At 34.0% G+C, this 15,688-nt stretch overlaps 2 protein-coding genes and 1 long non-coding RNA gene across 18 annotated transcripts; 2 read left to right on the top strand and 1 right to left on the bottom strand.

Annotated features, from left to right (window-relative positions):
- The first annotated feature begins 4,279 nt into the window (after positions 1–4,279).
- Positions 4,280–9,227, top strand: LOC103959128 (2-oxoglutarate-dependent dioxygenase DAO). 5 transcript variants are annotated; one of them, XM_009371476.3, is made up of 4 exons: positions 4,284–4,448; positions 7,325–7,705; positions 8,345–8,663; positions 8,759–9,227. In XM_009371476.3, exons 2-4 carry the CDS (start codon positions 7,353–7,355, stop codon positions 9,008–9,010), a joined length of 924 nt encoding a protein of 307 aa, XP_009369751.2. In that variant the 5' UTR covers positions 4,284–4,448; positions 7,325–7,352; the 3' UTR covers positions 9,011–9,227. The 5 variants fall into 5 exon arrangements, with proteins under 5 accessions (XP_048431675.1, XP_009369751.2, XP_048431674.1 ...); XM_048575717.1 differs by having other exon boundaries at positions 4,285–4,448; positions 5,182–7,705; XM_048575716.1 differs by having other exon boundaries at positions 4,285–4,448; positions 5,070–7,705.
- Positions 9,228–9,817: 590 nt separating this feature from the next.
- LOC103959129 lies at positions 9,818–11,827 on the bottom strand. 11 transcript variants are annotated; one of them, XR_007255072.1, is made up of 5 exons: positions 11,582–11,825; positions 11,394–11,453; positions 10,483–11,025; positions 10,330–10,398; positions 9,818–10,145 (listed from the first exon to the last, which is right to left on the bottom strand). It is a non-coding gene; the product is annotated as an uncharacterized LOC103959129 (long non-coding RNA). The 11 variants fall into 11 exon arrangements; XR_007255074.1 differs by having other exon boundaries at positions 9,818–10,248; positions 10,330–10,395; XR_007255068.1 differs by having other exon boundaries at positions 10,330–10,395; positions 11,582–11,823.
- A 1,451-nt stretch (positions 11,828–13,278) lies between these two features.
- On the top strand, positions 13,279–15,211 carry LOC103959134 (2-oxoglutarate-dependent dioxygenase DAO-like). Of its 2 annotated transcripts, none has more exons than XM_048575662.1 (3): positions 13,279–13,716; positions 14,348–14,666; positions 14,758–15,005. In XM_048575662.1, exons 1-3 carry the CDS (start codon positions 13,364–13,366, stop codon positions 14,860–14,862), a joined length of 777 nt encoding a protein of 258 aa, XP_048431619.1. In that variant the 5' UTR covers positions 13,279–13,363; the 3' UTR covers positions 14,863–15,005. The 2 variants fall into 2 exon arrangements, with proteins under 2 accessions (XP_048431619.1, XP_009369758.2); XM_009371483.3 differs by having other exon boundaries at positions 13,311–13,716; positions 14,762–15,211.
- The last annotated feature ends 477 nt before the right edge of the window (positions 15,212–15,688 follow it).

The following is a 15,688-nucleotide window of genomic DNA, read 5'->3' as shown; positions in this document are numbered from 1 at the left end:
TATCCTTAGTGAGGATCCTCCTGACCAAGCTCATCGGGCCGTTGAAATTTTATCAAACGACTACAATTATTATAACTTTTAAAGGGGCCTCCTGTTTGTAGCCATTGGATAAAATTTCAACGGCTCGATGAGTTTGGTCAGGAGGATCCTCACCCTTTGCTCATGAAAGGATCCTGATCCGCATGTTTTGATATGAGTTTAATGTATTGCTGGTCTAATAAGTAGAGCAATTAAAGTGACCATAGTTTGAAAACAAAATTGCACCGACTGTCGTTGAATGTTTTATCATGACTCTTCCAGAATTAACATGGAACTTTAAGTTACACATCAAATCTCGTTATTTCATAAAAAAACTCTCATATTTTTTAGTGTAAAATATGTCGTTGTATTAAAAAAAAAAAGTTACTTATCAAATCTCGTCGTTTCATCAAAAACTCTATCCGATTACTGCTTTGAATTTTCCTTGTGATTCCTGCAGATTAGTATCCAAATTTGAATTTGAATTCGCATGAAACTATGAGAACTACAAGTAATTTTACATGTTTTTGTTGAGTCGTTTACAACAGTAAGCTTCATTTTTGCTGGTATTTGTTACATGATTCTAGTCTACATGATTTGCGAGTATTATACATAGATTGTCTTATGTAAGTAATTGCTCAAGAGGCTTTTGACATTGATTTTGGTAGCTTTGGAGGCTTTTAACATTACCAAGATGGAGGACTACATCTTACTGTTAGAATCATGTAAATTACCTTATTCCACCATGATAGGTAGTTACAATACGATAGGTAGTTTAGTTTGTACAAGTACTTATATGACAGGTAGTTCAGATTATAAAGGTACTTATATAATAAGTAGTTTAGATTATAAAAGATCAGTTGAAATCTAAGTTTATGCCGACTAATATTATAATATGATAGGTAGTTTAGCTTGTACAAGTACTTATATGACATGTAGTTTAGACTGTAAAACTACTTATATGATAGGTAGTTTAGATTGTAAAAGATCAGTCGAAATTTGGGTTTATTCCGACTAATAGGGTACCTGAGTTGAGAAAAAAAAATAGAAAAAAAATATAGCTAATAGCGAGGCCCCCCAAGAGATTTATAGGTGTCCGAAATTTTGGAAATGTCCTAAATTAATTTTAGGAAATATGTGGTGCGAATAGAATGACTCTAACTTCGGCTTATAGCACATAGTTTTTTGTGAAATTTTTTTTTTTTAAATTTTTAGCTTTAAGAAATATTTTGCACTGGAGTTAAGGAAAATATTGCAAAACTTTTGGATGTGATTCTATCGATTATTAGGTTCTGAAACTATTTTTTATTGATTCTTAAAGTGAGAAAATAGAAAAATATCTTTAAATTTGGGTCTTAAATCATCGATTATAAGTGTTTAAAAATGACTTATAATATATTTTGCATAGAAAAAATATATTTTGAAAAACACGAATATGATAGTTTGTTGTTATAGTAAGAGAAATAAAAGAAACATTAACAAAATAAAAAATAAAAAAACAAACTAAAATAAAAAATGAAAAGGAAGGGATCGGTATGAAGCTAGCGACTTTTTTCCCTATTAGTTGCTATCTTTTTAGCGATTATCTCTAAGGGGAGTAGCTAGTAAAGTACCGATCGTATTATTTTCTATTTTTTTTTTTTCATTGAATAGCTATAGTAAAGTAAAATAGTAATCACAATGAAAAGTATCACCCTAACAACAAAAAGTGCTGACACATGGAGTCCTATTCATGGACCTAAATAAAAAATAACTAAAAATTGGACTAATCTAATTGTTAGGTCATTAAATTGGGAAAGAGTCTCTTCCACCAAATCCACCAAATTATCTAATTCGGATCCTTGAAATTTAGTCCAACGGCTAAAGTTATTCTAACTTTTAAAGGGGCCCCCTGTTTGTAACCGTTTGATCAAATTTCAAGGGTCTGAATTTATTGATTAGGTGGATTTGGTGGAAGGGATTCGGAGAAGATCTATTTCCATAAAATTAGACCTATTTCAAGTTAGTTTATTTACAGATAAAAAATTTGTAAGAAAGAAGTTAATTTAAAACACATATTAATGAAGCTCTTTTTATCAACTAGAAGAGGCTGAAAAAACATTTTTGTCTTCTATCATATAATAAAATTATGGACAATAAAGTAATTTGCACAAACTAAATTTTACAGTTGTTTTTAAAAGCATCATTTACATGTAATCCTAACAAATCACCTACAAGAACTTCGGATTTTAACGGATGTATTGTTTTATGAAACTTCGAATTTCTATGGCACTTATTTTCAAAACTTCAAGTTCGAGTTTAAGTATGAACTCTATGTTCATGATACTTGCAAACAAACACAATATAGAAACGCAGTGAATGAGAATAGTTTCGGGATCTATGTGTGAAAAGAATGAGTGATGATAAAAAATATGAGACTGTCGTGGTTTACAGGCCTAAAAGAGTGTTTCTTGGGTTGTTGTGCAACAAATGAGAAGTAAATGGGTTAATAGATTATATATCCAATTATTGGGCTAAGAAGGAAAAGTGAAAAACAAGGCCTAACCCATGGGCTTGTTATTTCATGTGAGCCAAAAATAAAACAAGGTCCAAAAGAAAAAAAACAAGTGGGACGGTTTGGTGCATATGCCCAATTGGATTGCGGGTCGACTGCAGGCAACTCAGATCCGTAAGAAGGATGATGCAAAACGGCTTTATTTTGGACCTTAGGGTTTTGGAGTAGGAACGACTTGGTGGCTCCAGCAGCGCAGCTTCAGGTTGCGGCTCCTATGAGTGTATGGTTTGAAAAATCCTATTTTTTTTGTTCTTTTATTTACGCATATTCAATTCACCAAAATTATAAGAACAATAAATTTAAGCTGAATCTATAATTTGAAAAAAAAAAAAAACGTAAAATTAGAGTGAATGTTTCATGCAATCATTGCTGAAAAAATATCGGAATTGAAGCCATGTTTTATAGATTACTTGGATTGCTTGATGAATATTGTGAACGACTTTGTAGTAAACAAACATTCAATTCCTTAGCTCAGTGTCAGAAACGTGTTTAACAATGCGTTGTGGACTAAATTTAATTGAAGGAGAGAGAGGGGTGTAGCTGCATAAGGAGAAAAGATAGGCTTGAGAATTACTGTGATGATATTTCTCCATACTTTGTGCATTTTTTAAGAAAAATAATGTGGTTACTTGCCCAAGTAATACAAAGTTGTGTCTTTTTGTTTTTTGTAATTAATTCTTGAATTGTTTCTCACTAACATTAGTAGTTGTTGAGACTATAAATACTCAAGTAATGATTTTTGTTGTGAAATTGGTGTGAATGCCCATACAAAGAAAACAATCACATATGGCTAAGGGTGGAAAGTGGAAGAATAGAAGTCAAAATTATATTGCTTAAATAGTAGAAGTTTGGTTTTTATTGTTTTGATGTGTAAGCCTTTTACATGCATTAAAAGAGACGTATACTTGTATAGTATGGGTAGTACAAAAAAATGAAAAACAGAAAGTAATAATCGTGTTTTCCTCATTTGTCTCTCTCTACATTCATTTCTTTTATCAGATACTAGTGAAGAAAATAAACAGAATAGTACATGCTTCCCGTTTCATTTCAATCTCTAACAACTCTGATAATATATAAATGTACGCATCATCTGATAATAACATGTTTCTAAATGCTCAAGGTAATCATTATCTTGAATTGGTTAAACTCTAAAAGATTCCAAAACAAAATTGTCGAACACTCTAATGCTTTAGCACATTCAATCACATATATTAAACATTAGCCCATTCTATCAATTATATTTTTCTCTCAAATGAGACATAAATAAATAAATAAATAAATATATATATATATATATATATATATTATATGGTCCTTTATAACCAATTATATCTTGCGATGCTAAACCTAGTTAGAAACTAATTTTTTTTATATTTTTTATATTTTTAGTTTTACATATATTAAAATAAACGATTAAATGAGTACTGTTTATAATCACGGGTAATACCCATAATTGTTCATTTAAATTTCATGGGTAAATGGTTATACCCATAACCGTTTATTTATCTAAACGATTACCCATAACTGTAATCATCAAATTTAAATAGGCAGATAAGCGCGGTTACCCATAACTAATGGGTATTTGCCCATCTCTAACAACACATCTATAATTTTACTATATTTTTGAAAAATTTGAAATGATCAAAATGTCCTTAAGGGTATGTGTCGACTTTTATTGACTTAGTAGTCAGGAGATGTATGAGATATTAATTAGATATTTTCGTAGTATTCGTTATTGCGAACGACTGAACTGAATTCCGCACCTTCGATCTCAAAAAACCCCCAACCTCACCCTTTCTCCTTACGCAACGAGGAGGAGAATCCTGTATTTCGTCGACTCTGATTCCAGCCTCTCAAAGAGAACATCGTCTTCCACGTGAGTTCTTCTAAAATACCCATCTCTCAATTTTGTAATTCTTTTTTGAATTTTGATGATGAGTCAACAGCTTTGGAATCCTACTGGATCAAATCAAATCAAATTCCCGATCAGAACCCCAATTTATTTGATAATTTTATGATTTTTTTTCTTGGCATTAGGTTGATTTGTTTCCTCTCAATTACCCATATCTGAATTTTATGATTGTGTGTGATTTATGTTGGGTTTGGAAGCTGAATTTTTGAACAAGAGTAGGAATGGTGGTATACTACTTTATGGGAAAATGTTTTGGCCCCCCAAAAAAAAAAAAAGAAAAAAAAAAAAAAGTTCTAATGAAATTCTTGTGGTGGTAAGTGTTTGGTGTAAATGTACAAACTGGAGAGGAGCTGGCTGTTTAGCTGGTATGTAATTTTTGATTCTCGAATCGTAGATTATTCAGTTTTGATGTTTCGTTTGGTGCTAAATCCAAATGTTCTTGAGCATTCTGTAGTTTTGTGCCTAAAATATATATGGGTGGGGTATTAAACTGACTGTTAAACCCGTGCTCTGTTGCGTGGCTTTGTTTTTTGACTTCTCTAGTGAATAAATAATAGTTCTACACAACATAATTTTGTTTAGCAGATAGTGGATAAATCATACTGCTTTTGAGAACCAAACGTAGCAAATTACCAGAAGCTATGTTGATGAAAAAAATGGCCAAACATATTGACGTTTTCCGGCGACTTTCCTCCAGTTTCGGCCAACCCCGCTGGAACCTGGCCTCGACCCAAGTGAAAATAATGATTCTTTCCCCGTAGGCTCTCCTCTAGCGTAAGTTTTTCCCAAGGTCTTAACTTTCAGTTTTGGGATCAATTATTGATTTCGAATTTTAATTTGGTATTCTGTATGAATATTTGAGATGATACTCGTTGTATTGTTTAGGAGTTGAATCGGAAGTGGGCAATAAGGATTGGTTGCATATTTAGGGAAGAACCTTGAAATCCTAACCTCAATTTGGGTCTCTTTAGAAATGTAAGAGTTGGGTTGGTTTTATAAGTATTAGTGTTATTCCATAATCGAGGCCAGATACATTTGATTATTTTGTGTGCCATATTTGTCCTACCCTTGAAGAACATTGCTGAATTTGTATGTGTTGTAGCCTAGGTTTGTCTAGATAATTAGAGTTCTAAAACTACTGAGTGGTTCTATATTTTTCCATGGCATTGTCAGATGCTGATGCTAAATACTTGATTGGACAATGCTATTATTAGAGTAGTATATGACTCTTGGTTTTGGTCACTGATTTATTGGTAGGTCTTTATTTCATTGTTTCAGAGGATGAAGAGCTTAAGACTGCTAGGAATTTATATTTTATTTTGAGGCACTTGAATAAACAGTTTGGTTTTCTATGTTAATTATTAAGAATCATTGATATGGTTTAGCTGGTGTACTAGTTACGAATAATTATTCGAATGTTAAAGTTTAGGGATCGCATGTTATTCTATGGCCTGAGAACTAGTTCCTTGATATCAAACATTTTACTTATTCTCTAGTTGAATATAACTATGTTCTGAATTCAAGTCCAATTTAATACGGCGGGTCAGGTTCTTGTGGTTTGTTTGGCATGCTTATTTGATTAACTAGTGCAAATAAATGTTATCAGATTTAGTGAAGTTGTAAATATACTGGATTCTATGTGAGGTGGTTGTTTTCAAACTATTATATGCTAAATACATAACTACTTATACAGAGAAAATATAGGCAGCTAGTTTTATCTGCCTATGTATCAAATTAGACGTATCTTCCTCACTCAATTTCATTATATACTCCAATTGGATTAGTTCCAACGAACCATTTTATTTGCTATAACTAGTCCAGCTAGTTATTATTAGATTATAGTTATATTGTTGCTTTTTTATGTACTATTGGCTTTGTATTTTGGTTTACAATTTGAAAGGGGTATGCTTACAGTAATTGATTACAATTATATCTAAAGTATATTGGTTAGTAATGTAATGGCTGGTATAGATATCAATGGTTGACAGATCCAATTTGGTGTGATTACTATTCGATTAAGTACTTCACCTTTATACGTATCATGTTGTTTTCATAAATGGTAGAATGATGTCCCACTAAACATAAATATCTATACGCATGCCTATACTGAAACCAAAATCAAGTTGATGATTCACGTTCTGAAGCTATATGTATATATGTTTCATATGCCTAGACAAGCTATACAAAGAAAGCATACAGTTTTTAGTAGTTATTCTGATTACATGTATGTAGTAATGTCTTGTAGTAGTGATAGGAGTTTATTGAACTGGTGAACTACGAATGACTTGATCCCTTTCTAGGGTACATAGGCAGTCTAATGAGGAGGTTAGATGCAACCATAAAGTTTACAAAAATTACTACGCAATTCGAATGTTGAATTACATATCCCGGAGGCGGGGTTGTTGGATATACGGACATTTGGTGATGTTACATATCGATCCTGAATGTATGTCGGGATCGGGACATGACACCTAAAAAAGGAGTAGATAGTGAATGTGTTAAGTAAATGATGCTGACGATTGAAACGAAACATTAGAAATTGAAAATGCATGCTAATGATGATTTTATGGCAAAAAAAATGATGCTGACGATTTGCATTAACATGGGTGGCGTGCTAATCTTTTTCTTCTTGCCGACATCTTAATTAATCTTACCGTAATTAGTAAAAAACAAATGCGTATGGTACAGTCATTCAATCCCAAATGAACAAATCCAATCCGGATGTCCAAATAAAAAGTAGAATTTGAAAGTCTAAAGTAGCTCAGTTAGTTAAAAGTATTCGAAGTCTCGAGTTTGACTCTCTCTCAATGTTTGTATAAAAAAAAAAAAAAAACGAGGAGAAATAAGAAACAAGCCCAAAATTCAGAAATGGGAGGTGGAGAGGAAGACTGCAGGACAATCCCAGCCATTGACCTGAAAAAATTTCCAGAAGCAGAAGAGTACAGGAAGCTGAGGGAAGCAGCAGAGACATGGGGATGCTTCAGGCTTGTGAACCACATGATCCCACCGGCTCTGATGTTGGAGATGAAATCAGTGGTCAGATCTTTGCTGGACCTGCCCATGGAGATCAAGAAGCAGAACAAGGATGGGATATCTGGCAGTGGATACCGGGCTCCCACCATAGTCAACCCTATCTATGAATCTTTGGGGTTCTACGACTTGGGATCGCGTCAGGCTTTGGACAGCTTTTGCTCTCAGTTAAATGCTTCTTCCTACCAGAGGTTAGCTTTTGATCGTCTGGTAGTTTTACTATTGCTTAAATTTTAGCTAAGAGAAAACAAGAAAATACAACCCGAATACTCCGCATAATTATTTGGTCCAGTGTAGCTCAGTCTCCGCTAAGGTTAAATTTCAAACGAGGATTGTTGAATCACAAGATTGTTTGAACCTTAATCTCTAGATTAGTCAATAGTCATTATGTTATTTTGTCTACATGTCAACCCTAAACTCGAAGCTCTAAACTCTAATTCTCAATTGACGACTATTATTCAATGAAGAAGAAGTTAAATTACAACCTTAATAGATTTTTCAATATTTATATATGTTAAAAAGCCACTTGGCTTCCTACAATTAAGGAACAATTCCTCGTTACCTACCTGCAAATAACAACATATACTGGGTTGATTTAAAATATAAAAACAAAAGCATCTACAAACATGTCGATTGTGATTTGTCAATAGTTAAAAACACAAAAACAAAAGTTTCCTCACACATGTTAAATTGTGCTTTAGCATAATGTTATATACGATGGTTTCATTTAGAATATTTATATCTAGTCTTTAATTTGAGCAATGTATTGCGTACGTTGATGCATAGTAGAAAAACTCGTCTTAAAGTTGTTTTTATCACTAAACGGGCAGAGAGGTGATGGAGAAGTATGCTCAAGCAGTGTGTGAGCAGACTCTGGATATAGGGCAGAAATTGGCAGAGAGTCTAGGGTTGGCAGATAATGATTATCTCAAGGGGTGGCCCTGCCAGTTCAGGATGAACAAGTACACCTTCACTCCCGAATCAGTTGGATCCACTGGTCTACGATTACACACGGACCCGGGATTTCTTACCATTCTTCAAGACGATGAAATTGTCGGTGGCTTGGAAGTGATGGACAAATCCGGCACCCTTGTAGCTGTTGATCCTTGCCCAGGCACTCTCCTTGTTAATCTCGGGGATGTCGCTCAGGTAATATATTGTCTGTTTAGCGTCCCTCAAATTCTACAAGTTTGTCACTTGTTTCATTTGTGCATATTTCCTTGTATGTTATTATTTTAAGAAAGGCATGGAGCAATGGAAGGTTGTGCAATGTCAAGCACAGAGTACAATTCCGGGAGGCAAGAATTCGAGTTTCGATCGCTTCATTCCAACTTGGACCAGATGAGGAAGCAGGAGTGGAAGCTCCTCCAGAATTGGTGGATTCCGAGCACCCTCGACTTTACGTTCCCTTTACTTATGGAGATTACAGAAAGCTAAGATTATCCGCAAACCTGTATGCTGGTGAAGCCCTCGCACTCGTACGCACCTCCTCCTAAGGGCTAGTTTGGTATTCCCCGGTTTTAAAAAAACTGCTTCTGTTGTACTGCGAATATAAACAACTATAAAATAAAGCAACAAAATATTTGGTAAATTTTAATTGTAAAAGTGCTTGAGTGTTTGGTAATTTTATATAAAATCGCTGTGAAGGTATAAAATGACCAAATTGATTATGTGATGATGTGATATTATCGTATATATGTTTACTTTCTTCTATCTTCATATTTATCTTTAATGTATATTTTTTGGGTAAGTTATAACTATCTTCATATTGATCTTTAATGTGTATTTTTGGGTAAGTTCTACAAAATTACCTCAACTATGGGCACTAAAATCTCATATTTTAACATTGCAATGTCATACATTAACCTAGAAATTTGTTGCAATTTTTTTTTGTTTAATGCTCAAAGTGTGAGACCCACTCCTCAGCCAACTAGATTAAAACATTAATTAAATATTAATAATTTAACAAAATTTAATTATTTAAAAATGTTAAAAATTCAGAAAACTCAATTTAAAACGCAGTTGGTACATGAAAAATTAAAGGTATTGGCTTATGGCTCATCTTCTCGGTTCCAGCCACCGCCCACCGCCCACCGCCATCCGCCACTAGTAGATCTCCGATTTCTCTTTTCCTTTACTAATAAAATTAGGAATTTGAGTTTGGCCACTCAAAACCACAGAGCAGCCACCTGGCAGTGTTCAACATATATCATCCTGCCTTTAGCCTATGTTAAACCCAGAAAACAAGATCAAAGCATTTTTAGTATTTATCTAGGTTTTAAGTTCGAATCCTCCTCTCCGAGTTTGTACAAGAAAACAAAAACTTCAATTGAATTCTTATCGAACTTAATTATAAAATATATCTTTTATCAAGCTAAGTTGATACTAGTATAAGTGCCCGCAAGTTGCTGCGGGTTTTAAAAACGTATAAAACATGTAAAAAGTTTGATACATATTTACAACCATATTAGGTGTCCAATGATGGCATTTTACATTCTTGTTTACAACTACCATCAGTAACGGCTGATTTGGTTTTTGTTCAAAGCGATTAAACATAATATCCTCCATTTCTCCGCTGTTCTTCCTTGTACTTTTCATGTCTGACCCCTTCGTTGGCATCTTCTATTTCTCCTATATGACAGATAGGTTCTACTAATGCTTAACACAATGGTGGATAATCAATAGTGAACTTATATTCTGACATACAAATGCAGGGCAGAATAATGTGAGTGCCCTACGGGAAAGCTCATCGATATTAATACTGACATATGTTAAGAGCAACGTATGAGTAGAATTATTGAACTGCTCATCTCACCAGTAATCTTCTACCACAGTTCTCAGCATGCAAGTATGAATAAAGGTTGACGGAAATATACACCACCTGCTGAATTGTACATTGAGAGAAACAATAAGCATAAATATGGGAAAAGATTTATAAGATCTTCGAAAAGTGTAGAGAAATGAGTACCTATGCATGTATAGCACTTAATTTGTGTGTGCGTGTGTTTATGTTCCTTCCATCGAAGGATCATTTGAATTAGCGAGTCTTTCACGTCGCCATTAATTTTCTGCACTTGCATACTCCTACAATAGGCTTATCATGTATAAAGAGTTATGTGAGATCCATTAATGTTTGGAGTCTTGAAGAACTAAATTCACACAATGACCAACCAACAAAATAATGGAAAGATAGAGTACAAAGACCAATCAATATAGAAGCAAGTGCCATTGAGTCCTCGATAATAAAAAGACAAAGATACCTCTGTTCTTTTGCTCATCAGACATCCAATATTTATCCCACTATGTTATAAATTGGATAACACTTACTAATAAGTAAAGTCCTGGCATGTTGCTCCCTAAGCAATACCAAGTCCATCAGTTAGCACAAATCCTCCGTTTGCAGAAAACACAACTCAATTGAACCGGTACGTATGATAAATTAGTGAGGCTTTTAAAGCAGAGAAGGACTATTGCCTACCTGTGCACTCGAAATCGATTTTTTGGTAATCACCTGCAACAGTACACAAACACCATCAAATTCCAAATAAGTACAGAATAACAGAGTTAAAACTTATTTGAAAGAACTACCCAACAACAAAATCATATGAAATATTGAAACTATGATATTTGCGCAGAACAAACCTAATGGATAAACACAATCACACAAACAGCACAAAATTCAACAATTTTCTAACCAAATATCCCACAAAATAATCAAATAACGCAAATAGCTTAATCCCCAACTTTTGCTATGTAATATATTCGACATGAACCTATCCTTTGTTCCTTATCCAGATAACTCTCTCATCTAATAATTCACATTCTTTATCGAATTCAACATCTGGGTAATTAACATAGATTGAAAAAAAAAGTACTCACATCGAGACGGCGATCATTCGAAAGCTGCGCAAAGTAGTCATTTGGAAGATCAAAGATGTCCTGCACAGGAAATAACAAAACTGAAAAAATCAGACTTTAAATTACAACTACATTAAGCAATGAAAATAAGTAAAGGTTCAAAATTTGACCTAAAGGATCGAAATTAGAAATGGGAAATGGATGCTTACGGCTAATTCTTGGAGGAAAGATTGAAAATTTGGACCGTTGGCTTGGAAGGATTTGGGGGAATCTGACTCTGTAAGGGGGAGAAGGAGGTAGTGGGGATTTGGAAGGGAGGGATTTTGGGGAAATTGGAGGGTTTTAGGGAAGAAGAAGAAGAAGAAGAAGAAATAGAATCAGGTGAGAGCTGAGGTGCGGGAGAACTGTGGTAGCGGTGGTTGAAACTTGAAATTTGAAAGGAATCCGGTTTAATTTTTTTACGGTGAGGCGGTGAGCGACTGAAACAGGTGGAGGAAGCTGGGAGTCCCACGTGTCACAAAATTCATCTCCAATTGACAGCAAGACAAATGGGTAAATTTGGACTAACAGCAAAATAATCAGGGGTAAAACCGGAAATCCACTACACTGATTTCCCCACCTGTTTTAAGGCAAGTTTAGTATTGTTGTGCTTTAAAAAAAAAAAAAAAAAATTTCTGCTGTGCTATAAGAATAAACAGTTATGAAATAAAGTAGCAAAGTGTTTAGTAAACTTTTTTGTAAAAGTGCTTTTGGAAAAAAAAAAACAGTATTATAGTATTTGGTAAATTTATATGTAAAACAGCTTTGATTGTGTAAAATGACAAAAAAAAGTATAATATTAGATGTGCCATTAATTTAATTTTCTTAACAAATAAAGGTGAATTACTAAATATACTTTATTTTTAAAAGAAAAATATTTATAAACTTTATTTTAAACATATAATCCAACGTTTAACAAGAAATCATAGTCCAACATTCAATATATAATCCAACATTTATGCTGCTTCACGTTTTCAACTTTTTTTCAAAGATTATTTTTGCTACTTCACTTTTTCAGCTTTTTTTTTTACCCAAAATTGTGAAAATAAGTTGTTTTTAAGTATTTAACAAATAAATTTTTTAGCTCAGCTTTTTTGGATACCTACTTTTTATAAAAGTACCTCAGTACCAAACTAGTACTTAGTATATATCAATTTTTTATAATTTTTCTGCTATTTTGTCATTATACATTCTACTAAACCATTTTATCTAATTTGCTAAATAGATATTTTCAGAGGAGTTTCTGTGAACATCCAAATATTAGGCTAATCACAAAATTTGATATGCCTAGTATTATTGATGTTCAAAGCATCTCACTTAACCCAGAAATATTCAAAAAGGATAGTGATTTTCAAAGTAAATGTATATTCTAATTTTCTTTGCCCTCCAAATTAAAGGACTAGCTACTGTATATTAATATATTCATCGTAAGATATATATGCAATCGAAAATATAGAATATCATCTCTCCCCATATATATGTTAGATGGTGAATGTCTTCTAGCAATCAACAAGGCTTTCCACTTTGCGAGAGTTGGAGGGAGGGCTAACGTCCATCGTTATTGGTTTTTGCAATTTTTTTTGCATGAATGTATTAAGTAAATGATGCTAACGATTGAAAAGAAACATTAAAAATTGAAAATGCATGCTGATGATGATTTTATGGCTAAAAAAATGATGCTGACGATTTGCATTAACATGGGTGGCGTGCTAATCTTTTTCTTCTTGCCGACCCCTTAATTAATCTTACCGTAATTAGTCAAAAACAAATGCGTACGGTACAGTCATTCAATCCCAATTGAACAAATCTAATCCAAATGTCCAATAAAAAGTAGAATTTGAAAGTCTACGTAGCTCAGTTAGTTAAAGTTTCCGAAGTCTCGAGTTTGATTCTTTCTCGCTGTTTGTATAAAAAAAAGGAGGAGAAATAAGAAACAAAACCAAAATTCGGAAATGGGAGGTGGAGAGGAAGACTGCAGGACAATCCCAGCCATTGACCTAAAAAAATTTCCAGAAGTAGAAGAGTACAGGAAGCTGAGGGAAGCATCAGAGACATGGGGATGCTTCAGGCTTGTGAACCACATGATCCCATCGGCTCTGATGTCCGAGATGCTATCAGTGGTCAGATCTTTGCTGGACCTGCCCATGGAGATCAAGAAGCAGAACAAGGATGGGATAACTGGCAGTGGATACCTGGCTCCCAGCATAGTCAACCCTATCTATGAATCTTTGGGGTTCTACGACTTGGGATCGTGTCAGGCTTTGGACAGCTTTTGCTCTCAGTTAAATGCTTCTTCCTACCAGAGGTTAGCTTTTGATCGTCTGATAGTTTTACTATTGCTTAAATTTTAGCTAAGAGAAAACAAGAAAATACAACCCGAATACTCCGCATAATTATTTGGTCTAATGCCTCTCCGTCTCCGCAGGTCAAATCTCAAACGAGGATTGTTGAATGACAAGATTGTTAGAACCTTAATCTCTAGATTAGTCAATTGTCATATATGTTATTTGGTCCACATGTCAATCCTAAACTCGAAGCTCTAAACTCTAATTCTCAATTGACGACTATTATTGAATGAAGAAAAAAAATTAAATTACAACCTCAATAGATTTTTCAATACTTATATATGTTAAAAAACCACTTGGCTCCCTACAATTAAGGAACAATTCATCATTACCTACATGCAAATAACAACATATACTGAATTAACTTAAAATATAAAAACAAAAGTATCTACAAACATGTCGATTGTGATTTATCAATAGTTAAAAACACAAAAACAAAAGTTTCCTCACAGATGTTAAATTGTACTTAAGCATAATGTTATATACGATGGTTTCATCTAGAACATTTAAGTCTAGTCGTTAATTTGAGCACTGTATTGCTTACATTGAAGCATAGTAATCTTAAAGTTGTTTTTATCACTAAACGAGCAGAGAGGTGATAGAGAAGTATGCTCAAGCAGTGTGTGAGCAGATCGTGGATATAGGGCAGAAATTGGCAGAGAGTCTAGGGTTGGCTGATAATGATTATCTCAAGAGGTGGCCCTGCCAGTTCAGGATAAACAAGTACACCTTCACTCCTGAATCAGTTGGATCCACTGGTCTACGATTACACACGGATTCGGGATTTCTAACCATTCTTCAAGACGATGAAATTGTCGGTGGCTTGGAAGTGATGGACAAATCCGGCACCCTTGTAGCTGTTGATCCTTGCCCAGGCACTCTCCTTGTTAATCTCGGGGATGTCGCTCAGGTAATATATTGTCTGTTTAGCGTCCCTCAAATTCTACAAGTTTGTCACTTGTTTCATTTGTGCATATTTCCTTGTATGTTATTATTTTAAGAAAGGCATGGAGCAATGGAAGGTTGTGCAATGTCAAGCACAGAGTACAATTCCGGGAGGCAAGAATTCGAGTTTCGATCGCTTCATTCCAACGTGGACCAAATGAGGAAGCAGGAGTGGAAGCTCCTCCAGAATTGGTGGATTCCGAGCACCCTCGACTTTACGTTCCCTTTACTTATGAAGATTACAGAAAGCTAAGATTCTCCGCAAACCTGCATGGTGGTGAAGCCCTTGCACTTGTACGCACCTCCTTCTAAGCTAGTTTGGTATTCCTATGCTTTTAAAAAAACTACTTCTGTTGTACTATGAGGAGAAACAACTATAAAATACAGTAATAAAGTATTTGGTAAACTTTAATTGTAAAAGTGCTTGAGTGTTTTGTAAACTTTTATGTAAAATTATTGTGAAAGTATAAAATGACAAAAATGGGTATGTGATGATGTGATATTATCGTATTTATGTTGATTTTCCTCTATCTTCATATTTATCTTTAATGTATATTTTTTTGGGTAAGTTATAATTATCTTCATATTTATCTTTAATGTGCATTTTTGGATAAGTTATACAAAATTACCTTAACTATGGGTCACATTTGCACTACAATCTCATGTTTTAACATTGCAATGTCATACATTAACTTACAAATTTGTTGCAAATTTTTTTGTTAAATGCTCAAAGTGCGAGACCCACTCCTCAGCCAACTAGATTAAAATATTAATAATTTAACAAAATTTAACTACTTAAAAATGTTAAAAATTCTGAAAATTCAATTTAAAACGCTGTTGGTACATGAAAAATTGAAGGTATTGGCTTATGGCTCATCTTCTCCGTTCCGCCCACCGCCCACCGCCCACCGCCCACCGCGATCGCCCACTTCTATTAGTAGATCTCCAATTTCTCTTTTCCTTTACTAAAAAAATTAGGAATTTGAG

Source organism: the organism of the source record quoted next, unplaced genomic scaffold (genome assembly GCF_019419815.1).
Source record: "Pyrus x bretschneideri cultivar Hongxiangsu unplaced genomic scaffold, Pyrus_bretschneideri_v1 Contig8, whole genome shotgun sequence".
Taxonomy (NCBI): Eukaryota; Viridiplantae; Streptophyta; class Magnoliopsida; order Rosales; family Rosaceae; genus Pyrus; species Pyrus x bretschneideri.
This window is presented reverse-complemented; position numbering and strand designations above follow the sequence as displayed.